The 26,003-nt window shown below is 45.8% G+C and overlaps 1 protein-coding gene across 47 annotated transcripts in view; it reads right to left on the bottom strand.

The window, feature by feature from the left end:
• OBSCN (obscurin, cytoskeletal calmodulin and titin-interacting RhoGEF) overlaps nt 1-26,003 on the bottom strand; it is a 195,608-nt gene that overhangs the window by 2,086 nt on the left and 167,519 nt on the right. For all 47 annotated transcript variants that reach the window (XM_051612294.1, XM_051612296.1, XM_051612305.1 and 44 more), the window contains 22 exons: nt 25,575-25,832; nt 23,002-23,125; nt 22,547-22,662; nt 22,102-22,214; nt 18,103-18,271; nt 16,879-16,960; nt 16,084-16,284; nt 15,582-15,642; nt 13,882-13,959; nt 13,565-13,737; nt 12,989-13,015; nt 12,329-12,481; nt 11,552-11,597; nt 10,768-10,845; nt 6,287-9,932; nt 5,584-5,706; nt 5,160-5,270; nt 4,882-5,049; nt 4,299-4,421; nt 3,241-3,411; nt 1,831-1,951; nt 994-1,233 (listed from right to left, as the gene is read on the bottom strand). In XM_051612294.1, the coding sequence (XP_051468254.1) occupies nt 994-1,233; nt 1,831-1,951; nt 3,241-3,411; nt 4,299-4,421; nt 4,882-5,049; nt 5,160-5,270; nt 5,584-5,706; nt 6,287-9,932; nt 10,768-10,845; nt 11,552-11,597; nt 12,329-12,481; nt 12,989-13,015; nt 13,565-13,737; nt 13,882-13,959; nt 15,582-15,642; nt 16,084-16,284; nt 16,879-16,960; nt 18,103-18,271; nt 22,102-22,214; nt 22,547-22,662; nt 23,002-23,125; nt 25,575-25,832 (6,382 nt within the window). The remainder of the gene's footprint in view (nt 1-993; nt 1,234-1,830; nt 1,952-3,240; nt 3,412-4,298; nt 4,422-4,881; nt 5,050-5,159; nt 5,271-5,583; nt 5,707-6,286; nt 9,933-10,767; nt 10,846-11,551; nt 11,598-12,328; nt 12,482-12,988; nt 13,016-13,564; nt 13,738-13,881; nt 13,960-15,581; nt 15,643-16,083; nt 16,285-16,878; nt 16,961-18,102; nt 18,272-22,101; nt 22,215-22,546; nt 22,663-23,001; nt 23,126-25,574; nt 25,833-26,003) is intronic.

Here is a 26,003-nt window from a genome sequence, read left to right as displayed (position 1 = left end):
AGAAACAATTCTACTCATTTAGGAAATCTATTGTATATGAAGACGCTGGTCCCGACTGTGAGTCATCTTTACAGACACAAGAGGTTCAGGAGGTTATAGAGCTGCATGTCAGAGAAAGCTGTGGTTGTGCAGAACTCAAAATTCAGATTTGATGCCCACCATTCCCTCTCCTTTAATCAGTGGATTTCAGCAGATCCATTTGCAGCCACTGTGAGAAACAACGTGGAGGAGAAATGTAGCTTCCTGAGCCACAATAATCTCCTTGTCATGGGAGTGGGTGTTTCCTATCATAGAATCACAGAATAGCTTGGGTTGGAATGGACCTTAAAGATCATCAGGTTCCAACCCCCCTGCCATGGGCAGGGACACCTTCCACTAGATCAGGTTGCTCCAAGCCCCATCCAATCCAGTTTTAAACACTTGCAGGGATGGGGCATCCACAGCTTCTCTGGTCAGCCTGTTCCAGTATCTCACCACCCTCCCAGGAAAGAATTTCTTCCTAATATCTTATTTAAACTCCCCTGTTTCATCTTAAAACCATTACTCCTCATCCTATCACTCCCTCCCCTTCTAAAAAGTCCCTCCCCAGCTTTCCTGGAGCCCCTTCAGGCACTGGAAGGTGCTCTAAGGTCTCCTCAGAGCCTTTTCTTCTCCAGGCTGAACACCCCAACTCCCTCAGCCTGTCTCCAGAGCAGAGCTGTTCCAGCCCTTTGATGACTTTCCTGGCCTCCTCTGGCCAACTACCAGAAATGACTTTCAACATCTCAACTGGATGTCCCTGAATTGTCCCCTACCCCAGCCACGTGGAGCACTTAAATAACTTATTTATGTCACAAGAAGTTGCAGAACTAATGTGCCACATACCCCATATGCAATGACAGCACACTGGAGGAGCTGGAGAGAGAAGATCCAGTCTGCCAGGGGAAGGCACTAGGTGCTTTGCTCCCTGCACCAAGCTCCACCTGGAAGCCCCTTCCCTCCCCTTGTTCTTACCGTAACGCCAAGGAGTGGAGCAGCTCTGGTCCCACGCACATCTCTTGGATCAGCACTAAGTGCCGTGGGCTGACGTAGGCTCCTTTCAGCTGGGCTATGTTGGTGTGATGAAGCTTCCTCAGGACTTGATACTCCACCAGCACAGTCTGCTTGTCCTCTTGCCAGTAAGGGATAATTTTGGCAGCTAAAGTCTTGCCGCTCACTTTTTCCCGGCACTGTCGGACGATGCTGAAACGCCCCCTGATACGAGGGAACATAAAGGCAAGTTAAGCTTCTCTGCTGCTCCTGGAAGAGTTCTGTTCTTTAAAACCACCAAGATGTCATGCTGTGTTTTTCATCCATGCCTGATGTGGAGTTGCTGCATCTATTGTCACAGTTTGCACGTCCTCCTGTGTCTCTGTATTGTGCCTCACTTTAAATTGCACGAGTGAGAGCTCAACTCCTCTGGAGAGAAAGAAGATGGCTCGAGCCAGAGAACTACCCCTTGTTGGCAACAGAAATTTGTGCCTATCTTCTAGGCACAGCAATTTGAAACCCAACCCCGTGTCAGAAACTGGTAGCTGCAAAGGTTGATGCAGCAAGGAGAGGAGGAGACTTTGTTGGCCCCGGGCTCACTTCACAATCCACTAAGGGGCTGTCCTTTTGCTGCCCCAGAAAATCCACACCTGAATCCTCCCAAACCAAGATGAAGATTGCTCAGCCAATGACTTGAGGTTTATATGTATTGCTGTGGAGGTGTTTTCAACAAACCCCTGTGACACTAGGTGAGCAGCACATTTCTAAAAGTGACTTCTCTAAACTCCAGCCACATTTTGAGTGGCCAGATGGATCCATTACCTTTTGATCTCTGTTTGGAAGGCGTAGGTCTGGTAGGTTGGGAAGGGCTCAGATGGTGTGATTATTTCACTCTCTTCTTCAGTAGCAGCTGGTGGGAATTTCTGCATTGCAGCACGAAGCTCTGCAGAGAAAAAGCAACAGGGATTACAAGGGAAAAAAAAAAACACCTCTGCCTGGAAACTGGAGCCTCTCTGAGCCACCCTGCACTACGAACAATGACAAAGGTGACATCTCTTCTCCAGACAAGTCTGCAGGTTGCCTCCCAGCTGTGACAGCCAATGGCATTTTAATACAACAGATTCTGGACTGTCCACCCAGTAATTCCGTGGTGTGACCACTCCAGCCTATGAGGCAGATTGTACGTTGTGTGCTGTGATATCAAGCATCTCAGCCACTGGTTCTCCTGTCACATAACAACAAGTCATCAGAGCATGATAGAACACTGACAAAGAATGAGAAACTTCTTTTAGTTGGGTATTTTGAGGCAGCAGCTGAGACTTGTTGCTCTGGTTCTGGCATGTGGTTGTGTCTGAGTGCTCCCCAAAATATTAAAACATCCCTCAACACCTTAAAGCATCTGCTTGGAAATGCTGGGCATGTTGAGATATCTTAATGAATCCTGGGCCAAGGGAGAGCAGGGGATTTAGGGTGAGTTAAAAATATCTTTGTGAACTGATTTTTGCAGAATACTCCTCTCCACTGGGAGGAAATTCCAGTTAGACCATCCTTCCACTTTTGGCAGAAAGGACACTTCCTTTGCTACATGGATATATTTGTTGTGGGGTCATGGATTCCTTAATTTAAAAAGCATATGAATAGTACAACTTATTCAAACAGGTGAAAAAATTAGTAAACTGAGGTTTCTTTGTTTCAGAGACAAAATACAGCTGAAAAGTGCACCACAGCAGGGTTACAATTCCCAGCAGCAAACACCAGAACACCTAAATTAACTCCTGAATGTGGGGCTGAGTCCATAACAAAGAGCAGGCCCAGGGCTTTCACTGGTGGCACATCCCTACCAACAGGTCAATGCCTCCAGTAACACATTTGTTGTTCCAGACCTGTTTCCTCGTGATCTCACCTCAAAAACCAAGGTGTGTCTCCCGTGGATAACGTACAGTTTCCAGATTTGTATTTTATTATTATATTTTTATAGGTATTTTCATTTGCACAATGATATTTTATTTTTTATTATTCATATGTTTATACATATTCCCCTAACTACGTCCAGAATTAGAAAATAATTAACTTTTAAATAAGAAATGCAAGAGAGGAGGAAGCCCTAAGTGACCCTGAGCCAAGTGGAATTGGTCTTGTTGCATTTGCCCTTGACTTCTGAACCCTCACCCAGAAGGGCACAATTGTTTTGGTGCAGGAAAACCCCAGTGCTCTCTTGGCATTTGATCTTACCCATTTGATCCTTCCCAGTGATGTTCACTGTGGCAGATGGGGTGCTGTAAGGGCCCATTCCTGCTTTACTGGTGCAGGCAATCCTGAAGGAGTAGGTGAACCCTTTGGAGAGATTTTTGGCATGGTAGCAGCAGTCAGCAATGTCAGAAGCAAGAGTTGTCCACTCCCCATCTTAACCGAGGAAAGACAGGAAAGAGATTAGGACTCATTTCAGGTGGCCACACTGAGGGTTTTGGGTTCTTTTTGTTGTTTTTTTTTTGTTGAGTTTTGGGGTTTTGTTGTGTTTGTTGGCCAGCCTTTGTGCATGGTGCTGCTCTCTGTACATGTGCCAAACTCACCTCTGAAATCAGCTGTTCTATATGTGTTTTATATTTATATATATATATTAATCAATCTGGCAATATTCTTCAGAGCAATAGTGAAACTTTACTGATTGGTTTCTGTTTCTCTCATTCATTCCAATAATCTCTAATGCAAATATACATCAAGATCTCAAAATAAAAGCTTAGCAAAATCACAACTTTTTCCCCATTGGTGCTGTCTTGAAGCTAATTGAAGCCATGAAGTGAAGGATTTCAGGACAGAATCATCCAGCAGCACCCTCCTAGCAAACCCAGTCTTTGAAACTTGGGCAGGTTTACTCAGCTTCTATGAAGCTTAGATGATTTCTCAGGGAACTGAATTTGTAGGTGTGGTCTGGAATCATTAGTCATGGGACTAAGCTGTGAAGTAGAAAACTAGCAGCAAACATTTATTGATCATTCATCCTGTGTTGGAGCTGTTGGAGCAAAACTAGAGGAGGCCACAAAGATGCTCAGAGGGAGGGTTGGATCCACACTTTAGCAAAGTCTTTCTATGAGTATGCATATTCCAGGCTGATTTAGCCAGCACAACATCTAACTTTTAGATATCTAAATGGTGGCTGTATGAATTTGCTTCCTAATTCTAAGTGAGAGAGTGAAAACCAGGATGTTTCTGAACAAAAATAAAATATCCAGGTGGTGAAGAGATCATACACATTGAGATGTTCCCTGCAAGGCATGAGGGCAGCACTCTACCTTCACTTTTGCACTGGACAGTGTAATGGACTGGGATGTTGGTTTCTACAGGTTTCCAGGCCACCTGCACTGCATCCTCGTGGACATCTATGATGTCAGGGGGTGGAGGGCTGGGAGGAACTTCTGTGGAGAGGAATCACAAAAACCAGTTACTGTTTGTGATAGCACTGCTGCCATACATACCTCTACATCCAGCAGTCCTCAGAGACATTCTTCATATGTGCACATGGTGTTATATATTTGTGTGTGTATATATAAATATGTATATATTATATGTGTATCTGCACACACCCCTGCAGTGCCATATTAAACTTAATATTAAGATTCTGAAGCCTGGTTCTGGAACCACATGTCTACTGGGGTGGCTCTGAATCCAGCAGAAGGACTAAAGAGTGAAGAAGAGGGAATGGACCCTGCAAAACGTGCCACTCTAGCTGACAGAAAGGGCTGTGGATCAGAGCAAGCAAGGCAGAGATTGCCCTTGAATCAACCTTCAGGAACCTCACCTCACAGGTATTTACAGGTCGCACTTTTGGGCAGAAGTACTTGTAACACCTACTTCTGTAGCTGCTACTTCTCTTACCTGCTTTTCTTATGACACAAGAAGTGGATGCTGAGCCCAGGGAGTTTGTGGCCACACAGGTGTAAATACCAAAATCATCAGCATTAACAGAGAGAATCGTTAAGAGCTGGAAGCTTTTGAGCGTGGCTGAGATGAGGATCCGGCTGCTGCTGTGCACAGGTATCCCATCTGAAAAGGAGCAGACAGGAGACATAAGTAGCCTGCCAGTTGATACCAAAAACCCACCCTGCACCCCTGTCCCAGAGGTTAGGGACTCCCTGGAGGGATGCCAATGTCACCTCGGAACCAGTTGATGTTCAGGGAGGAGTGAGTCGCCGTCCGGCACGACAGGGTCACGCACTGCCCCACGGCAGCAGCCTGGTCCATCAGCTCCTCCACGAAGGAAGGTGCTGCAAAGAAGAGGGAGAGCAGCAATTTAGAGTGCTCAGAAGGGCTACATGGAAAAAAAAAGGATTGCATGCAGAAGATCAGAAAACTTTTTCAAGTGGTTCAGGAACGTTTCTGATTCGTGCTCTGGCTTTCCTTTGACCACCAGGACAGGAGTTATGAAGTAAAGAGAGGAGGCTGGGTCATATTGCATGAGTTGCTCCAGGTCCTCTCAAGACAATAATTGCAGACCCATCTGTTGAAACCCCCCTAAATCAGCACTGCCATATTAATTACTGTGATAAAGCTAACTGATGACTTATGCAACAGCAATACCTTTCTCCTTTGGCATGAGGCTTGATAACTTGAAGGAAGCGAGTCCTGATTTCCTCTTCAGAGATCCTTCAGCCCCTGTTAACAGCTCTTTTCCTACTGCCTCACTTCCCAGCTCGCCAAACTCTGTTTGGAAGAGAGGATGAGAAGTCATCCAAGGCCATCCTTCTCCCTGTGGCTCCCATTTACAGCAGACAGTTCTGGGATTTGCACATGGATAGTTCAATGGTCACAGATTTGCTTATTAATGAGTCAGGTAAGTCTGTGACAGCTATTACAAAGAGAATGATGTCCTGGAGGAACAGGGCATATCTAGGGATGGCAGAGAAGAAGGGACAGATTCTAGGTACCCAGGTTGACTTCACCAACTTCTCCCAGTCACTTTAGCTCTAAAGATTTGCCAGATGAGAACTGCAGAAGAAACTGCAGCACGGAAAGCACCACCCAGCCCTGGTCTGCTTTTGTGCAAACTCAGAGAGGGGAATTTAAGCTGCTTCCATCAGCAGGTTAACACAGCTGACTCTGCACTGAAATGAGCCTGTAACAGAGCTGGTGGTGAAGAGAGCTAATTCATGTCCTGCCACAGCCAGTTCTGCAATGACTGTCTGACCACGGCCTCAGATAAGCTGAGGAAAAAGGAAAAAGCAGATTTAGCAGAGCTCAGTTATAGCTGCAAACCTGTGAAGGCACAGAGTAAAATATTTACCTTCCTCTGCCTCTGGCTCAGGTGATATCTTTCCTTTTAGGATTTTTGAAATATGGGCAACAGAAGCTTTTACTTTCTGCTTCAGACTCTGCTCCACTGACTGCTCCACTGAATGAGACCTTGCATATGGCTTGAAGAGTCCTGGCTTGTTGTAGAAGGAGCTTTTCTGCTTCCCACTTGAGTCCTTTTGGGGGCCGTACATTTCCTTATGACTCTCTGCCCCTTTCCCCGTGCCCAATAATTTAGTTGCCTTTGAGTCCCCAGATATTTCCAAATGGTTCTTCCTGTTCTTGTCCTCTGCCTCTTCTCTGATGCAGAGTCTTTTCTCCTTATGCAAATGCCCTGCAGGCGGTGACCTTGCCCTTTCAGCAAAAGGAATAAAACGTCTCCCAGTTGGCTTGGGTTGAGGCTTCCTATAGTTCAGAAACTCAAATGGAAAATAGACAATGTCATACAAGTCAGAAAAATTCAAATAGGCAGGTTCTACCTCTGAGATGTCAAATTTTGTTCCAGTTTCAAGACTGGGTGTTTCATCTGACAGGTCTTTGATTTTCACTAAAGAAACTTCTGGGTGTTTACCAGTGTCCTTGCTCACTGTGACTTGACTGGGTCTTTCTCCAGGGTCCAAGCTTTCTGTTGAGGAAACGCTCACTTGGCTGGAAGTGGGGCTCTCAAACGCTAAGTCCTCCAGATGCTCACATTCATGAGGAACTGTCTGTGCTCCCTGCCCTTCCCCTACCACTGACTCCTCACTCAAGACAAGAGAGGGTTCTGCAAGGTCATCCTCTTCAGAGACTTCTCTTTTACCCCAGCATACAGAAGGGAAGGAGGTGTCTGTGGGTGCTTGGCTACCCGAGCCTTTGTAGAACACTTCTGTGGGAGGAGAGATGTGCTTTCTGCATTCCTTCTCACCAGAAACTGACTCTGCCCAAACATTCACCTCTTCAGAGAGGGAGACCATCTCATCCACTAATCCCTCTAGTGCAGCAGACTCCTCATCACTGTAAAAAGAAGACCTGTGATGTGAGAGATCCTGACGTTTTTCCCTGCGGAGTGATGGTGGGACAGTTTTTTCAGCATCACAACTTCCCCTTTCCAAGGTATCACCTCTATCTTCACCATAAACTTTTGGATGTTCCTCATGTTCTAGCTCATAGACTGAAGCTGGAGCAACTTCTTGTTGTGAAGCAGTTAAAACACCTGGAGGTCCACCCTCCAGATCAGCAGAAACTCTGCTGCCGGGATGAGCAGCCCTGTGCTGCTCAGACACCTGATGTCCAGCCTTGGGGAAAGGAGCGGGCATGGTCTGCCCAGCAGCTTGGCTTCCACTTGCTGTCACAACAGATTTCACCTCACTGGCCAGTGATGCCTTTGGGTGTTCTTGCTTTTCACTCTCACAGACTGAAGGGAGGCCAGTGTTTTGGGAGGACACGGTTCCAGCTGGGTGTCTGCTCCCCAGAACAGCAGACACTGTGCTACTGCCTTCAGAGACCTTCTGGGGTTCAAGTCCTTCAATTTCAGCCTCATGGGCCAAACTGGGAGCAACCTCTGCAGCAGCTGAGCTTTCACTCCTCAGAGCAGTGAGCCTCTCCTTGCTAGGAACTGGCCGTTCCCTTTCAGCCTGCTGTGCTCCATCAGAGGCTGAAGTTGAAGTGGATTTTGGTGGTGGGACTTTTGGAACAACAAGATGCTCTCCCTTCAGAACAGCTGACACTGTGTCTATGTGAGCAGAAGACCTCTCGTGTGCTTGATTTTTATCATCATAGGCTGATGGTGGGGTGATTCCTGTAATACCCAGTCCTTCATCCACCAGGACAGCAGGTGTCTCCTCTTCATAGGTCTTCAGCTGATGAGCACCTTCATCAGCTTTGTGCAGAGCAGTTAGGGTACCTGGCTGCTTGCTCACCAAGACAGTAGCTCCTGGAACACTTTGACCAGGAAATTCCTGACTTCTGTCTTTACGTACTGGAAGTGAAGCAGTTTCTGTTGGTGGGCCTGCTGAAACAGCAGAGCTTTCCTGCTCCGTGAGATCAGATTTAGCTGAAGTTTCCTCATGTGAGTGTTTCTGTCTTTTGTCTTTCCAAGGCACATCTGGGGCTGTCCTTTTGATAAGCAAGTTTGCACCTTTTAGATCCGGAGGGATGTCAGTAGCAGGAGCAGACTCCTGGGGCAGACACACACCTCCCTTCCTTGAAGGAGCTGGTCTGGAGGTGACCTCTGACTGTGTGAGAGCTGAAATGGACTCTTGGCCTTCCTGAAAAGCAGGGTCGGAGGCACTGCCAGGGGAGGATTTGCCCACCAGGCTTTTGTGTTTTTGACCTGATGATGCAGTTACATCTGAGCGCTGGGTAGTTAGAACAGGGCTTTTGTCTTCCAGACCTTCAACATCCTCCTCAATGTAAGTAGCTTTTGACTTCTTCAGTAAAGGTTTCTTGTTCTCACTCCTAGGAGGTGACACTGGAAGTCTCTCCAGCTGTTGCACAAAAGCAGCTGGGCACCCGTTACCCTCACATTGTGTAGAAGGAGAGGGCTGCTCTTCTGAACAATCCTTGCTGGCTCTCCTGAGGTCCTCTCGCTTTGACGTGTCGACAGAACATCCCTTGCCGGGCCCCGCAGAAACCTCGCAATGGTCACTGCCTTCCGGGCAACTTTCTTGTGACAATACATCACAGTCTTCTTCCAAAATATCTTCTTCCCTCAACGATCTGGAGGCTCTCAGCCTGTAGTCATCCAGGGAACGGCTGCGGCTAGCGCCAGCGATGGCAGGGTGTGGTGGTTTCCTGGCAGTGTCAAACGAAGCTGATTTGGTCAAGGAACCAAGAAGACTTTCCCTGCGATCGTCTCCACCCTCAGACTTTTCCTCTTCTTCCAGTTCAAACTGCTCTAGAAGAGGTTCACGGAGACCACTCAGGGGAACTTTGGAGTATCCAGCTTTCCGGAAAGTCCTTCTGGCTCTGTCCAGGTGCCTTCTGAACTCCCTGCCTGGTGAGGCAGGCCCCCTTGCAGGTAGCTCAGTTGCTTGGCTGTAGAAAGTGCTTTTAATGACACTCTGCCTAGGAACACAGACAGATGGCTTGTCTGCTCCATCCTCAGCCTTTTCAACTCTGTCCTTATCAGATAAAGATACGTCTGGTTTTTCTTTCTGACCCAGATGAGATGTGCTTTCTGTGGAGGTCCTTACTGATGAAGGCTCAGCAGCACCACTTCTTTGGGACTGCTCTGCTCTTCCAACTTGAAGTCCGGGATGGAGCCCCTCCTTCTCCTTCGAGATACTTGCCATGAGCTCTTTGGTTTCTGTAGGTGATTTGTCCCCCACCTCAGCTTTCACCGATGCATACTTCCTCCTCATGGGTTTCACTGGTGGGATTGATATTTTGGAGTGCTTCTCTTCACTTGCATGTTTTGCAGGCTCCTGATGGCTTGGCGCATCAAATATGGACACGTGCAGTTCGGGGGTAGAGCCAAAGTGCCTCTTCTTGGGGAAATGTGAGTTCTCGTTGTCTGAAGAGGAGCCGCTGGTGCTGGATGAAGTGCTTTCCTCAATGAGGTGTCGGGAGATGGCCAGGGAGGTGTTGTCATGAGTCCTTTCTAGGATTTCTTGGATAGACCTCATTACCAGTATGGATTTGTAGCACATCAGAGACCGCTGAAAAGCAAAACAAATGGAAACATGGTGGGAGTCTGGTAAAGCAAGCATGCCAAAATGGACTTCTGCACCTTTACATACCACACATACTAGTTTAATAATAAACTGCCACCCTTTTGTACATGCCATCAACCCAGGCTTCATTTGGTCTCCGAGTCTTCCTCTTCTCTTATTCACAGAGGTGAAACTATATTGACTCCAGGGGACACACTTGCTGCTGTGAAAGGGGAAGGAGGACCCTGCTTGAGATGTTCAAAGGCAATCTGGCCACTCAATGCATGGAAAAGGGATTTTTAATGGAACACATCAGGTGAGATCCTAGCTGGAGTGAGTGGCTTTAAATCCATTGACTGCAGTACAACCTAGCAGAAGACCCACCATACTGTAGGAGGTAGGATTCATCTGCTCTAACTTCTGCCATGTGAGACATCTCAGTTGAAGTTGAACAGCTGGCCTCTCCTTTTACCGCCAACAGAGAGAAAAAGGCATCTTCAGAAGCAACCAATCTAGCTATTTTAGAGAACATCAGGAAAAGAGGAATCTTCTTGGGACCTGTCTATAATTTCATTCCAATTGCAAAGGCAGCTGGGAGCACCTCACTTAGACACAAACACATGTCTTACAGGCACCTGCATTGACCCAGATGATTTCCAGACAGTGAAAGACCAAATAATTTATTCCTGCCACATCCATGTCTCCCTGGACTTATTCCCCACTCACAGCCATGCAGGGATCTCTGCTGTGCTCACTGTCCTAGCCCAATAGACATCAAAATATGCAAATGCATTAAAAAAATATAACAAAAAAGAACCAACATAGATTAAGACCAACTCACCTGCCACTTGCTCCGAGCCACAATGAATTTGAGCTGCTTGGTATTAATGAAATGAGCTGCTTCGAGGGGGAGATTGTGCTGCCAGGTGGAATGAAAGGAAAATCACTAGTTAAAAATACTGACTTAATTTCCTGAGAATGAATGAATGAATGAATGAATGAATGAATGAATGAATCTATCTATCTATCTATCTATCTATCTATCTATCTATCTATCTATCTATCTATCTATCTATCTATCTATCTATCTGCCTGCCTGCCTGCCTGCCTGCCTGCCTGCCTGCCTGCCTGCCTGCCTGCCTGCCTATTTATTTAGGATTCCCTCCTTCCAGAACTGTTTAATGTAGGAAAGTTCCAGAAGACCAAATGCTACAATCCCCTTGTGGCTAAATTGAAGACAATCTCAGGTTTCAATTACAAAAGCAAGCCCTGTTCAGTGCATGTCATTACATTCCTTTGTTTTTGTTGTTAATTTTTAGCTCCTCTCCTTAGCAATTTCAGGTGTTGGAATATAAACCATAACTTTGCTCTGCAAAGCCACAGTTTTCCTTTCTATACAGACATTTTATATTTGCTTAAGCCAGTAGCAACCTTTTGGAAGGAAAGGTATCTTGGCATGTAAACACCAATGTGTCTCCTCTTTCTGGAGAGCCATGCCTGAGTTTCTCTGCAGGACAGAAAGTAGGAGACCAAGAGAAAAAATAAACCAGCAAAATAATATAAAGCAGCTTTAAGAGCTGTCCCTCCAAAGGTCTCTTCCAACTTCAACATTTTTTATGACTTACCGTGAACCACTTGTGGGAAAGACAGTCCAAAGCACTAGGCCTGGCTCTGATAAGAGAGAAGATCACAATTTTAGTAGCAAGTCACTGCCAACAGCAACCACACGGTCTACCTGGGGATGCCTCCTTCACATGCACACATACACGCTTTGTGTGTCCTTATGCTGCTGTTACTGAGCCAAGAAGCCAAACAGGCAGACAGAGCTTTCCACCCAAGGTTTCCATTCCTTGAGGTGAAACAATCCTCCTTTTCCACTCTGAGACTCCCTACAGATCCTCAGGAAGATCCCATGGCATTCTGCAGGGAGCCTGTTCAAGGGCATCAAGAGAAGCCCTAAGAGTGACTTTGACTCTTTCAGTGGCTGGAGCTCAAATAGTTTTGGCAGCAGGGAGGGAAGAACAGAAAATAAATGAAAAAGCAAGCGCCTGCAAACGTGCCTTCAAGCCTCCTTTTCTACTTGAAATTACTTAATGAATGTGGTTAGTATTATTTAATTCTGACATAACTCCCTCTGTACCCGCCCTTGGTCTTCCCACTTCTCTGTGTCATTTCAGAAACTCATCTGCCTGGAGGGAGTAAGGACATCACCACACCAGAAACAGGCCAGTTAGGCAAATTGCCAAGTTGTGATGTGGATAATGGAGAACAATAAAGAAGAATTAGGGCATAACACACCGCATCTCACTCAGCTGTCTCCTTTTCAAGACAACCACAGCTTTGATAAGCTGAGACACCAACATCTTTGCACACTGGCTGTAGGCAGCACAAAGTGCACTCACGTGGGGTGCTGCTGTAGGATCCCTTTGATAAAGTCCTTTGCATCTTCACTCAAGTGAACAAAATCAGGAATGGTCCATGAAATTTTCCCATTCTGGATATTTAGAAGGGTTCCTCTGTCGTTTTCCCCAGCAAATGGAGACTTGCATGTTAGGCTTGTTTATTGAACACCATAAAATGAAAGGAGACAGACTTTAGAATGTTTGAATGACAGAAGCACAAATGCTTACATGGGGCTTTAAAACCCTTGAGGGACACCACGCATGGGACTCGCAATGCTTGTGAGCAGCACGTCCACTCCCAGAGCATCTTTCACCCCAGCATTCCATGGCCCTGAAGTGAATTATTTATGCATAGATATGGAATTAAGGGTTTGATTTTGCACAGCTACACTAGGGTGTTGGCTAAAAGAGACAAGGAAGAGACTGAACCTCATCCAACACTCTCATTGCTAACTGCAAGGAGGGCGGCTCTCAGGTCTTCAAGCAGGGACCAAAGTCCTGAGCAACCAGGAAAGAGTGAGTAAAGAAGAAAACTACCAAAGAAATTTCCCTCCTTATAGAAAGACTCAAAGTTTCCCCCAAATCCATCACGTGAAGGTACTGGAGGGCTCTGACTCACAAAGGGACATTGAATGGGTCTTTGCAAGAAGGTGGATTTACCTTAAATACGTGATGACTCCCACAGCCCTGAGGAGAGAGTGAACACAAATGTCAGGGATTCACCACTATTTCTCCCTGCTTCACAAGCACACAGCCCCATTTCCTGCCACTAGACACCCTGGCACAGTAAGATCATCTTCTTCTCCCCACCTTTCCAAGGAAAATAAATCCCAAAAGCTGTTGCTTTCACTCTTTCAGCATTATTTAAAATTCTTTAAAATTCTTCTCAAGCAGCCCTCCATAAAGCAGAGGTAGAGAAGACTCTACATACTTTTGGGTTTTGGAGCTTGTTTGCCTTTTCTAGGAAGCCTCTTAGGATCATCTTCCCTATTTGCTGCCTCTAGGAACAAAAATCCTCTCTAAGATGCTCCTTTGCGTTAATTAACTCTCAGAGTTCAATTATGGCTGAACGAAATAGAAGGAGGTTTAAAAAGCCCTGATGGGTTTGGGATTCACAGTGTTCCCTTTCAGTTTCCTGTATTATTATCACTACTACATGACCAACATTATTAACAATAAATGGACATTCTGGCCATCTAGGACAAAAGCTTTTTAGAAAGATGACAGGTTGGTTACCAGATATCTGTTGCTTTTGACACTGGTGACTGAGAGACAATTTCTGGGGCAACAAACTCTGGAGATCCATATTTGCTGAACTGAGGCTCAAAGGGTGTGATCTTCTGAGCAAATCCAAAGTCACAGAGCTTAAGATCTTCCCTTTCAGGATAAACCATGAGGATATTCAGTGGCTAGTAAATGAAATAAAATGATATGGAGAAACTTTTCCTGAAAGCAGGCAATATTTTCAGTATAAAGTAAGAATAATTCAACTAGAGACTGCCCAATCCCTGACCAAGAGACTATGATAAGCTGGACCTGCCATTGCACATTACCTTGATGTCCAAATGAAGGATGTTGTTGTCATGAAGGTATTTGACTCCTTCCAAAATTTGCTTGATATATAATTTGACCTAAAAATTAAATCCGTTATTAACCATTAAGAGTAAACAAGAGGTTCCATGATTCCACCAATATTTTTGTTATAGGAAAGAGGGAGAGATTGGAGTAGAAATACTTTTAAAACTAGAATGAAAATCTTGTGTTAGTCTTGCAGTTGAAATCAGGTGTCAACCAAACATTACCCTGGGGAATGAAGCTGTGCCTCGTGTGTGCCCTGGTGAGCCTTCTATATGTGAAAAAGCCCTTTAAAAAAATCCAAACAAAAACCACCCACTAAAATCATGCAAATAAAGAGATGCAGAGATTCACAAATTTGATGAACCTTATACACTGCCTGATTTGTCTAACTCAGACTGAGCTCTGGCTTGGTGTAAATCAGGCAAACACAATTAAAGCACAAATGTAGTTAAAAAATGTTGTAAACCTGTTTTCTTCACCATGTGTTGATCCAACCTGACTGTGACAGGAGTGAAGATTTACAGGTAGCTTCAGCTCTGCAAGTCCTCTGTCTTTGACACTTCCTAGTGTTAGCTGAAATCTGATCTTTAAAGGTCCCTTCAGCCCAAACCATACTATTATTCCATATTTGTCTCTAAGTATTTCAAGGAAAACCCCAATTTTAGCAATAAATATGGGACATTTGGCTACTAGATGTGAGGTGTGAAACATGTTGTTCTTTGAGCACCAAGGATCTCAAAAAAACCCCACCCTTAGAAACAGAAATTTCAGCCTTTCGTTTGAAGGCTGAAAGGGAATGGATAGTAGTTGCAAGGGGAAAAGCATTATTAAGCAAGTGACAAAACAGTAGCTCCAGGGGACACATGGCAAAGAAATGGTGTTAATAGATCAAAAATCATCTGCATCAGGCTGAGTGCAATGCTGGGGGTCAAAACCACTGTCCATTTCTAGTTCTAGAATCATAGAATCACAGAATGCTTTGAAGGGACCTGAAAGATCATCAGGTTCTACCCTCCCTGCATGGGCAGGGACACCTCCCACCAGCCCAGGCTGCTCCAAGCCCCATCCAACCTGCCCTTCAACACTGCCAGGGATGGGGCAGCCACAGCTTCTCAGGGCAGCCTGTTCCAGTATCTCACCACCCTCCCAGGAAAGAATTTCTTCCTAATACTTATTTAAATCTCCCCTCTTTCAGCTTAAAACCATTACTCCTCATCCTGTCACTCCCTGCCCTTCTAAAGAGTCCCTCCCAATCTTTCCTGGAGCCCCTTCAGGCACTGGAAGGTGCTCTCAGGTCTCCCTGGAACCTTCTCCAGGCTGAACAGCCTCAACTCTCCCAGCCTGTTTCCAGAGCAGAGCTGCTCCAGCCCTCTAAGCATCTCTGTGGCCCTTTTCTGGACCCTCTCCAACAGCTCCATGTCTCTCCTGTGCTGAGGGCTCCAGAGCTGGACACAGCAGTCCAGGTGTGGCCTCACCAGAGCAGAGGGACAGAATCACCTCCCTCCACCTGCTGGCTAGGAAAGCTGATGGGAGCCCATTTAGAAAGCTGATTTTGCTTTAACAGATTATCACTGGTTCAAAGGTAATCCTCATATTCAAAAAGAAAAAATGCAGCTGGAAGGTGCTCTGGTGGTGCCTACCAATTTTGGACTCTCAAGTGAGAAAGAAAGATTACCTCTGCTTCGGTGACCACGCTCTTCTTGAACAAACGGTCGAGGAGCTCCTCGCTGGAGCATCTGAGAATGGCATTAAGGGATAACAGAATAACTTAATTTCTTTTTTTATTATTATTATTTTTTTTAATCTTTGTAACCACCTCCATGAAGCTAACAGAGCAGAATTTACAAGCACTCATGCTCAGCACTAAGTTCTCTTGCTGTTTGCCTAGGCTGGCTCTCACAGGATCAGAGTCCTTCACCTCCAGACAAGAGATTTGGTGCTTAAGAAGTCATTCACATTTGCATATGCAAGTACTATGGCTTTTCCTAAAGCAGCAGAAACACAGCACTTCAGTGAAGAGCTCCCACAGAGATGCTGTCCTGCAGTGCAGAAAAAGACTGTGTGTGTCCTTTTATGGCAGACAAAACCTCCACGTGGTTAATTGTTCAGTTATTTCATAAACGAGCTCTGCCCAGTACTCCCCAGCCTCCTCAGAGAAGCAGCACAGAAAAGGATACAGCTCCAGAATCAAAATCAGTGTTTTCCGTGTTTCAAACTGATCCAGGAGCCTGGTAATTCTGTCGTGAGACAGAGAGGCAAGAATATCCCTCTCCTGATGCGCTCGAGCCTTCGTTTTGCTTCGCAGGGGTATGAATTTGGCAGCACAAGACACTCTGTTCCCTTTGTGGACCACTCGTTTCACAAAGCTGAAGCAGCCCCTGTGTGAGATCAGAGGAGAAGCCCTGCTCAGACTTGGCTCAGAGCCCTCTGCACAGCAGGTCTACGCCTTTCCTTGTCCCAGCCTTTGACAGCTCCCCGCTGCTCAAGGCTTTGACTCTCCAACATAAAGAGCTGGTTTTCCTGTATGTGAGATGCTATTGCCCTCTCCTGGTTGTCTCCCAAAACTCAGCAACGAGCTCCCGTCAAGGGAAAAGCTGTTAGAGGTGACACAGCCTAGTGCTGACAAAGGTTGATCCTCTTGGATCCCTTGGGTGGTCACAGCCCTTGTACATATGGGCTTGTGATGTTAGCACTGCCAAGGAGCCATCCTTGGGCACCCATCCTGTCAGCCAGTGGATGATATTTTTTCTGCTTGGAGGCCCCTGGGCTTATGGGCTCTATGGACTCTCCCATTCTCCATCAGAAACCTCAGGAAGGTGTTTCCAGCAGACCTGCAATGGGATGACCTCCCACCCCTGCCAGTGCTTCTACCTTTCCCCAGCTGGGTCCAACAATTACAGCTGTTCAGCAGCTCAGATGATCAATTAGATGTTCTCTGTTACTCATAATGTAAAGTTGGAAAATTAATTTACCTGCCAATCTCCTGTTTAACTTCATAAAGGGAATGGAGCTTTCTCCTGGTGGCCACTTTCTTTGCTGCTTGGTCTTTCTTAGCTTTGGAAAGGAAGCAAAATACAAGTGTTAGTATTCACACAGGAATGCCTTGCTAATAGTGTGCAAAGTCATGACAGGACAATTTAAGGCAGGAAGAATTACAAGGGTCCTCTAAACTTCTGCACAGAATTAGGTGGAGCTGTTCCGTGATATAATCTGTCAATATGAAGTTTGGGGCAGCATCTTAGAGAATCACAGAATCCTTTTGGTTGGAAAAGACCTTTAAGATCATTGAGTCCAACTGTTAACCCATCACTGACAAGGCCACCACTAAACTGTGTCCCTCAGCACCACATCCACAATCTTCATCTGCCATACATGAGAATAGTCAGGCTAAAGGTCAGAACACCACCAGACACTGCCCCACTTGTTTCTGTGGCCCATTGTATCAGTTTGTCATGCAGTCTGAAGCAGAGAAAAAAAATATCTCATTTGTATATAGGTCATTAGACCATTTGGCCTGACTCTGGACCTTGCCAATGTGGTAACAGAATCACAGAATGTCGGGTGGAAGGGACCTCAAGGACCATCTGGTCCAACATGTCTTGGCAAAATCATGTTCTAGACAAATGCTACTCAGGAATACAGAACAGATACAAATGGGTACCAGAAGATCATAGAATCACAGACTGGTTTGAGTTGGAAGGGACCTTAAAGATCATCTAGTTCCAACCCCTTGCATGGGCAGGGACACCTCCCACCAGCCCAGGTTGCTCAGAGCCCCATCCAACCTGCCCTCCAACACTTCTGGGGAGAAGACATTCGTAACTTCTCTGGGCAACCTGTTCCAGTGTCTCACCACCCTCACAGGAAAGAATTTCTTCCTAATGTCTAACCTAAATCTCCCCTCTTTCAGCTTAAAACCATTCTCCCTTGTCCTCTTGCTACAAACCCCTGTAAAAAGCCCCTCCCCAGCTTTCCTGGAGCCCCTTCAGGCACTGGAAGGTGCTCTAAGGTCTCCCTGGAGCCTTCTCTTCTCCAGGCTGAACATCTCCCAGCCTGTCTTCATAGCAGAGCTGCTCCAGCCCTTTGACCATCCTCATGGCCCTCCTCTGGACTCTCTCCGTGAGCTCCATGTCTGCAATGGTGTCCACATTGCAGTGGCTCTGGAAGGAACTCCTGCAGCTGAAGCATGACTTTACCTTCATGTACGATAAGCTCTGCTTTGCACAACACCTCCCCTCCAGCATTTTTGGCAACACAGGTATAAACACCACCATCTTCTGAGGCAGCATTGTCCACCACTAAGAAATATGTTGTTCCTTGCTTCCCTTGATGGAGCCTGTTGCTGTCTGTCAGCAACGACGTGCCCTGAAAAAATGAAATGACATTTTGATGCTCAGAAAAGATGGAAAGAAATCACAGAATCACAGAATCTCAGGGGTTGGAAGGGACCTCGAAAGATCATCCAGTCCAACCCCCCTGCCAGAGCAGGGTCACCCACAGCACATTACACAGGAACGTGTCCAGGTGGGTTTTGAATGTCTCCAGAGAAGGAGACTCCACAACCTCTCTGGGCAGCCTGTCCCAGGGCTCTGTCAGGAGCTCTCACAGGAAAGAAGTTTTTTCTGATATTCACATGGAACTTCCTGTGCTCCAGTTTCATAGAATCATAGAATCCTAGGGGTTGGAAGGGACCTCGAAAGATCATCTAGTCCAACCCCCCCTGCCAGAGCAGGGTCACCTAGAGTACATCACACAGGAAGGCATCCAGGCGGGTTTTGAATGTCTCCAGCGAAGGAGACTCCACAGCCTCTCTGGGCAGCCTGTTCCAGTGCTCTGTCACTCTTACAGTAAAAAAATTTTTCCTGATATTCATCTTAAACCTCCTATGCTCCAACTTGTATCCATTACTCCTTGTCCTATCACTGGTCTTCACTGAAAAAAGCTTAACTCCATCGCCTTGACACTCACCCTTTACATATTTGTAAACATTGATGAGGTCCCCCCTCAGTCTCCTTTTCTCCAAACTAAAGAGACCCAGCTCCCTCAGCCTTTCCTCATAAGGGAGATGTTCCACTCCCTTAATCATCCTTGTGGCTCTGCGCTGGACTCTTTCAAGCACTTCCCTGTCCTTCTTGAACTGAGGGGCCCAGAACTGGACACAATATTCCAGATGTGGCCTCACCAATGCAGAATAGAGGGGGAGGAGAACCTCTCTTGACCTACTAACCACACCCTTTCTAATACACCCCAGGATGCCATTGGCCTTCTTAGCCACAAGGGCACACTGCTGACTCATGGTCATCCTCCTGTCTACCATGACCCCCAGGTCCCTTTCACCTACACTGCTCTCCAGCAGGTCAGCCCCCAACCTGTACTGGTGCATGGCGTTTTTCTTCCCCAAATGCAAAACTCTACACTTGCCCTTGTTAAACTTCATCAGGTTTTTCCCCGCCCAAGTCTCCAGCCTGTCTAAGTCTCTCTGAATGGCAGCACAGCCTTCTGGTGTGTCAGCCACTCCTCCCAGCTTGGTGTCATCAGCAAACTTGCTGAGGGTACATTCTGTACCCTCATCCAGGTCGTTGATGAAGATATTGAACAACACCGGTCCAAGTACCGACCCCTGAGGGACTCCACTAGTCACAGGCCTCCAACTAGATTCTGCCCCATTGACTACAACTCTCTGACTTCTTCCTTTCAACCAGTTCTTGATCCACCTCACTGCCTGATCATCAAACCCATACTTGATCAACTCATCTACAAGGATGCTGTGGGAGACGGTGTCAAATGCTTTACTGAAATCAAGATAGACCACATCTACCGCTCTACCATCATCTATCCACCTAGTAATTTCCTCATAGAAGGCTATGAGGTTAGTCAAACATGACTTACCCTTGGTAAAACCATGTTGACTGCTCTTGATGACCCCCATCTCCTTGATATGTCTAGAGATAGTGCCAGTTTGCACCCATTGCCCCTTGTCCTGTCAGTGGACACCACTGAACAAAACCTGGCTCTGTCCTCCTGACACTGCCCTGAACATATTTGTAAACTTTGATGAGGTCACCCCTCAGTCTCCTTTTCTCCAAACTAAAGAGACCCAGCTCCCTCAGCCTTTCCTCAGCAGGGAGATGTTCCACTCCCTTCATCATCTTTGTGGCTCTGCCCTGGACTCTTTCCAGCAGTTCCCTGTCCTTCTTGAACTGAGGGGCCCAGAACTGGACACAATATTCCAGATGTGGCCTCACCAATGCAGAATAGAGGGGGAGGAGAACCTCTCTTGACCTACTAACCACACCCTTTCTAATACACCCCAGGATGCCATTGGCCTTCTTGGCCACAAGGGCACACTGCTGGCTCATGGTCATCCTCCTGCCCACCAGGACCCCCAGGTCCCTTTCTCCTACCCTGCTCTCCAGCAGGTCAGCCCCCAACCTGTACTGGTACATGGGGTTGTTCTTCCCCAGATGCAAGACTGGGGAAATGTTCCTTCTCTTCAAGAAACACGATACAAGAGCAGAGCTACAACCTAAACCTTTTAGCTACAAAAATTCCTGGCTGAAGAAGTCCCCCATGGCTTGATAACATTTTTGTTTCATAGGAGTACAGGCTTGGGAGGGCTCACCAGGGCTATGTGATTTATTCTTTATCTCTACCAGTGCACCATGCCTGGGGAGCCACCCCAGGGAACATAAGGATCAGCTCCTTTCCTCCTGCCTGCTCTCCAGCTTGTGCTGGCACTTTTGCTGCCAAGTATAATAAAAAATAGCGTGTGTGACACAGAGAACATATTATGAAGATTTGAAAAAGGACCTTATAAGACCTCCTGCCTGGGCAGTGAAATGCCAGATAAGTGTGAATCATACAGATAAATAAAATGTGATGCAACCCTATTCCCCCACATGAAATGTCAGTCTTTGAGCTGTTCCTTATTACACCAGAGAAAAACTTGGAGTTACAGTGGATCACTCCATGGCAGCACTAGCTCAGTGCCTGGAGGAAGTAAAAAAGTGACAGTTGTGAGAAATTATTCCAGAAGAAATGAAGACTAAGAGAGAAAGAAATCCTTGGTTTGCCCAAGGTGTGGAACTGTTGCAGCAATGTTCTTCCTCTAACAGCTTCCAGATGAAGATTGACAGAGCAAGATGGGGCTCTTCAGCCCGGAAGGGAGACTCTAGCAATAATGATAGAGCTGTATAGAATTGTTAGTGAGCTCACAGGGATTGACTTTTCTTGGTACAAGATGTAAAAGCCAACTGAATTTTGTGGCAAATGTGTAGAGAACAGCCAAAAAGAGGAGGCAGTTCAGGCAGTGCATTGTCATGGGAGTTGAACTCCTTGCTAAAGGACACTGCCCATGCAAGGTGTTTCTGTGGGTGCAAGAGGAGACTTGATAAAACTGAGAGCTTTGCTGTTGGTTAGTAAGCAGATAAAAATTCAGCTACCTCAGGGTAACTCTGAGATGAAAACGCCAGAGATTGGGAAAATATGAACAGGTCGTATCATTTGTTCTTATTCTTTTCAAGGTGTTCCTGTGTGTGCATGTAGGAATGTGCATGGGAGGGGCTTCTTTGCATTTTTTTTTATTGTTTGTTTTTTTTTTTTAAGGTGATTTTATTTGTCTGAGTGGCTCATCTTTGCACTTCCCACGCAGAAACAAAATTGAATAAAACTTGGGTGAACAGAAGAGTTACAGACAACCCTTATAGATCAACAGCGGCTCCTTTCAGGGGCACAGCAACACGCTGAGGAATAACAAGTGATTTCTCCTTCCTTTCTATGGGATATTAATTGCCCTTAGCCACCCTCATTTCACCAATTAGCTGCAGAAAATATACAGAGACTGAAGTCATGTTAACAATTGCAATAATCCACTCTTATCCCATCCCTGACCCCCAAACCATAGTATAGATCTTGGTGTCTCTCAGACACCAGTCTCACTCTCTGCTCATCTTGGACCCCAAAACCACCTTGGTTGACCTTTCTGGAAAAGGAGGCACAGTGACAGTGGAGACAGCACAGGGTGAGATGTGTGGCTGGTGGTTTCAGAGGGGACTGCAGCTCAAGGTCTACAGATATGACCCAGAATCAATTTAAGAGGTGTGGGGTGAGAGAGAAGAAGAAATTCCCTACAGAAAAACTTCCTGACAGTCCTTTTTGTTGTCCTTACTCTCAGCCAGAGGGAAATCTGCACTTACCTTAAACCACAAAACAGTAGGTTCAGGGGTTCCTTCGATGACTGCCTGGAATTTGGCACGTTCCCCAGAGGTCACCTGCACATCCTCTATTGTCACTTGCATGTAGGGAGGCCCTGGTGAGACACAAGGGTTGGCTGCATGCACAAGACCCTAACTTTGTGCTGATGTAGGTTGTGCTACTCACATGGGATTTGCAGGACTGGCCATCTAGGGTATAACATGAATGTCAAATCAAGAGATATCACAGCAATATATCTGGGTTTCCTTACATAGGCTTTACTTTCAGGCTTTGTACCTTCATGCTTACCTGTTACTTTCTGTTTATTAAGCAGTTGCTACTCAAGAAATTGAAGCATTTAAAGAAACCGTGGTCAAGAGTTAGTACCAAAAGAAAAGACAATGAGAATCATGGGACGTGGGAGAAGGAAACAAGACTCTTCCTTACTTGTTGGGGTCTTCTCCTCAGTCTTATACACACAGGTTCTTTCCATGGTCTCAATATAAACTTCACTGTGTACTTCTCTTCTGTACCAATCTCCTTCCCCCTCAGCTGCTGATGTTCTTTTATGAAGCCCAGGAGAAAAGATCATTACACAGTCACATACAGCTACAGAGATACAGGATTACACCTCACCATTGATCTGTGTGTTTCATCACCAGACAAAGCATTATTTACTTAAAACTAATATGAGAATAATTTTGTATTGGGGGGAATTAATTTCTCTCCAACCTTTTTGATCCTTCTCGCGTAACTCGTGTGTGAACAGGTTTTAAAAAATAATAACAAACCTAAGAGAATCAGTTCAAGTCACCCCCTGCTTCCTCCACCACAGAGAGCTTGCTTTTCTTGCAACAAAGTCTGCCACATTTGGAATTCTGTGTATTGGGATGAGTATTTACCTGGTAAGAGGAACAGTACGTTCCTGAGAGCTTGTACCTCCAGCAGCTGTCTCTTCATGGGAAGGACCAAGGCTGGGCTTTGGCACGCTTGGTTCTTCAGCTGGAATCTGCCTTTGTGCTTTGTCTGGCAGCAGAAATAGGGCAAGTTAGACATGTCAGCTGTGACAGCACACCTGAAACCCAGAGCAAACCTTTGGAGCCAGCTTCGGTCTGCCTGGTGTCAGAACTGAGTCCATCTGACCTCAGCTGGCTGCAATCACTGAAGCTAAGAGGAGAATTTGGCCCTTTTGAGAAGAATACATGAAGGAAAGGGACTGAATGACATCAGAGAGACTGAAAGGTGACACATTGATGACTGGGAGAAAAAAACTTTTCTGTAAGGAAACACACAGAGGCAAACCCAGCAAAAACAGTGGGGACAAGAGGAACCAGGATGACTGGATGGAGAGTGTGAGTTTAGGACATCTTGTGTAGGAGATAACTGTGTTTGAGTTCCAGCTCATGGCTATGATGAAATCATAGACTCATTTTGGTTGGAAAAGACCCTTAAGATCATCAAATCCAACCGTTAACCCAGAACTGCCAAGACCACCACTAAACCATGGCCCTAAGAGCCATATCTACATGACTTTTAAATACCCCAGGGATGCCCAGCTTTAGCTTTGTGCACATTAATGCTTCAATTAAAATGTGCATAATGAGAACAGTTCTTGACTCACTGGTGCAACCACAGACAGCACTAGTGAAATGAGGAAGCTCACGTGAGTGTAAAATTAGTGGTCAAGGCAGGCCCTGGATGAAGGTACAACTAATATGGAGAAAATATGGAGATCACAGAATCACAGAATATTAGGGGTTGGAAGGGACCTCCAAAGATCACCGAGCCCAACCCCCCTGCCAGAGCAGGACCAAAAAAACTAGGGCAGATCACTCAGAAAGGTAGTATGGATAATGTGGAGGTATGCTAATATGGAGGACCTGTTGATGCTAAAACATCAGCATTGGTGAACCTCTGCTGGACTTTTTGAAAATGTCCTTCTACAAGTCTACATGACACCAGGAGAAGGTTTGGCAGCTGGGGCTTATAGGAGCAAGGATATAAAGACATGGTGGGGCTTGATGGCAGTTCAGGTGTTGTTCTTTTTTCAGTAAAAATTATTTTATCAGATATATCTTGATAAACTGGGTTGATCTTCCATTCTGAAAGTATCTGATCATCTTTTGATACTGACCACTGGAGTTACCCACAGGATAAAGAGTGTCATCACCTTTTTCATCTGAGGACAAAAAGTTAAATCCAGAGGCGTCTTCTCCCCAGCAGGAAGAGCCTTTTTGGGGATCACTCTAGGGTGTTTGGTGCTGTCTGGTTTTGGATAAAAGCAGCACATAGAGCAGCTCTATTGGGGTGGAAAACATGGTTATTCAAGGCATTATTGGCAGGGTCAGAGATCCCAGGTGGGTGGGATGGTCCTGACCACTATCGAAATATTTGCCTTCTTTTTATTCTAAGCATGTGATCATAGGGACAGTTGTCAAGTCTCCATCAAGTCTTATGAAAATAACACATTAAAGCTTTCTTAAGTGAAAGGACTGCATAACCATCTCATTCTGTTATCTCTGGACTTACGACTAAGGAAATAATCTACTAGTTGACATTTTACTTATGATTTTTGAGTCATCCCCCTTTACCAGAGGATTAGAAGCCCTGCCATTTTTAAATGTAGTTATTTTTGGTTCTGATTCTGTGAGGAGTGTCTATCCTTGTTAAATTTCAGACCAGAATATCTTTTATTTTAATAGCATCAGGAGCTTGAGGATACTTGACATTGTCCTTTTAAGCTGATACTGGTGGAGGACAGTTGTTCTGACTTGACACAGAAACAGCTTAGACAAGTTGTTAAGGCAGAAGCAGAAGGAAGAGAGGAAGGGTTGCCACTTAGTTAGGTTTTAGGGTTTTTAAAAATAATGCAAAGACAAAAGTCTTGTTCTCCTGGGAAGACAGAGTCACACACATCATTGGTTTTCATCACACAGAAAGTATTAAGGCCTCTATCAAGGCCCCAGGGCCAGTGAAATGCAGGTGAACCCGATGAACCCATCACCCTGATGAGCATTCAGCAGTTCCTACAGGGGTGTTAAACACATTGAGGATGGCAAACAACAGAAGAAAAGCAACCTCCTTACCTCCCCCACCAAATAAACACCCAAATTATTTCTCTAAATGTAAAGGAGGGATCCCACCCCACCTTGTCCCCCAAAAAACTTGAAGCAAGTTCAGGGTCAAAAGACCAAAGGTGGAAAAATCCCCAATCCCTCCATTTTAGGCAGGTGATGAACAAAACTACCTCAGAAACAGTTTTCTAATGTCTTCTGTTTCCAGAAAGATCTGCCCCAAACTTGTGTCCAACTTAACCCCAACCCCCAGCCCCACGTTTCTTTGGGCCTGAATGTTCTCTCTTAATCTTCAACTGCTCAAAACACAACCAAGCAGAAAACGTTATTATTGGCATGTTCAATATTTTTTGTCTCTCTTGCATCCCATGGGACATTTTCCAGATTCATCCCAAACCTACCATGGCCTCCAGCAGCCTGGGTTTGGGTACTGGCTTCATGAACTAGCACAGAGGGCCTGGCTGCTGTTTCTGTGTGGTCTGAAGGAGTGGACCCTTGAAGGCTGAGGCCACCAGCTTCTCCTTGCATGCCCAGGGGAAGAGTCACCAGCATTGATGCTGAGTCCATGAGTTTCTTTAGAGCTGTCTTGATCTCCTTGTCAGCACGCTGAAGCGAAGCCTGAACAGAAGTCTCCATCTCTGAGTGTGGGGAAGTCATTCCTACAGACAAGAAGAACAGCTTTTCTCTCTTTAGGGTAAAAAAGAAAACAGCAGCATCATCCAACCCATGGAAATATTTGTAATTGTATCATTTCCCCTTCCTAGGGCAGGGAACTGGTGCAGAAATGCTTATTTTGAGCAACAGAGAATGTAGCTAAGGCTTAAAATGAG

This window comes from Apus apus, chromosome 2 (assembly GCF_020740795.1).
Source record: "Apus apus isolate bApuApu2 chromosome 2, bApuApu2.pri.cur, whole genome shotgun sequence".
Taxonomy (NCBI): domain Eukaryota; kingdom Metazoa; phylum Chordata; class Aves; order Apodiformes; family Apodidae; genus Apus; species Apus apus.
The sequence above is the reverse complement of the archived record's forward strand: the minus strand, read 5'-3'. Positions and strand labels throughout refer to the sequence as shown.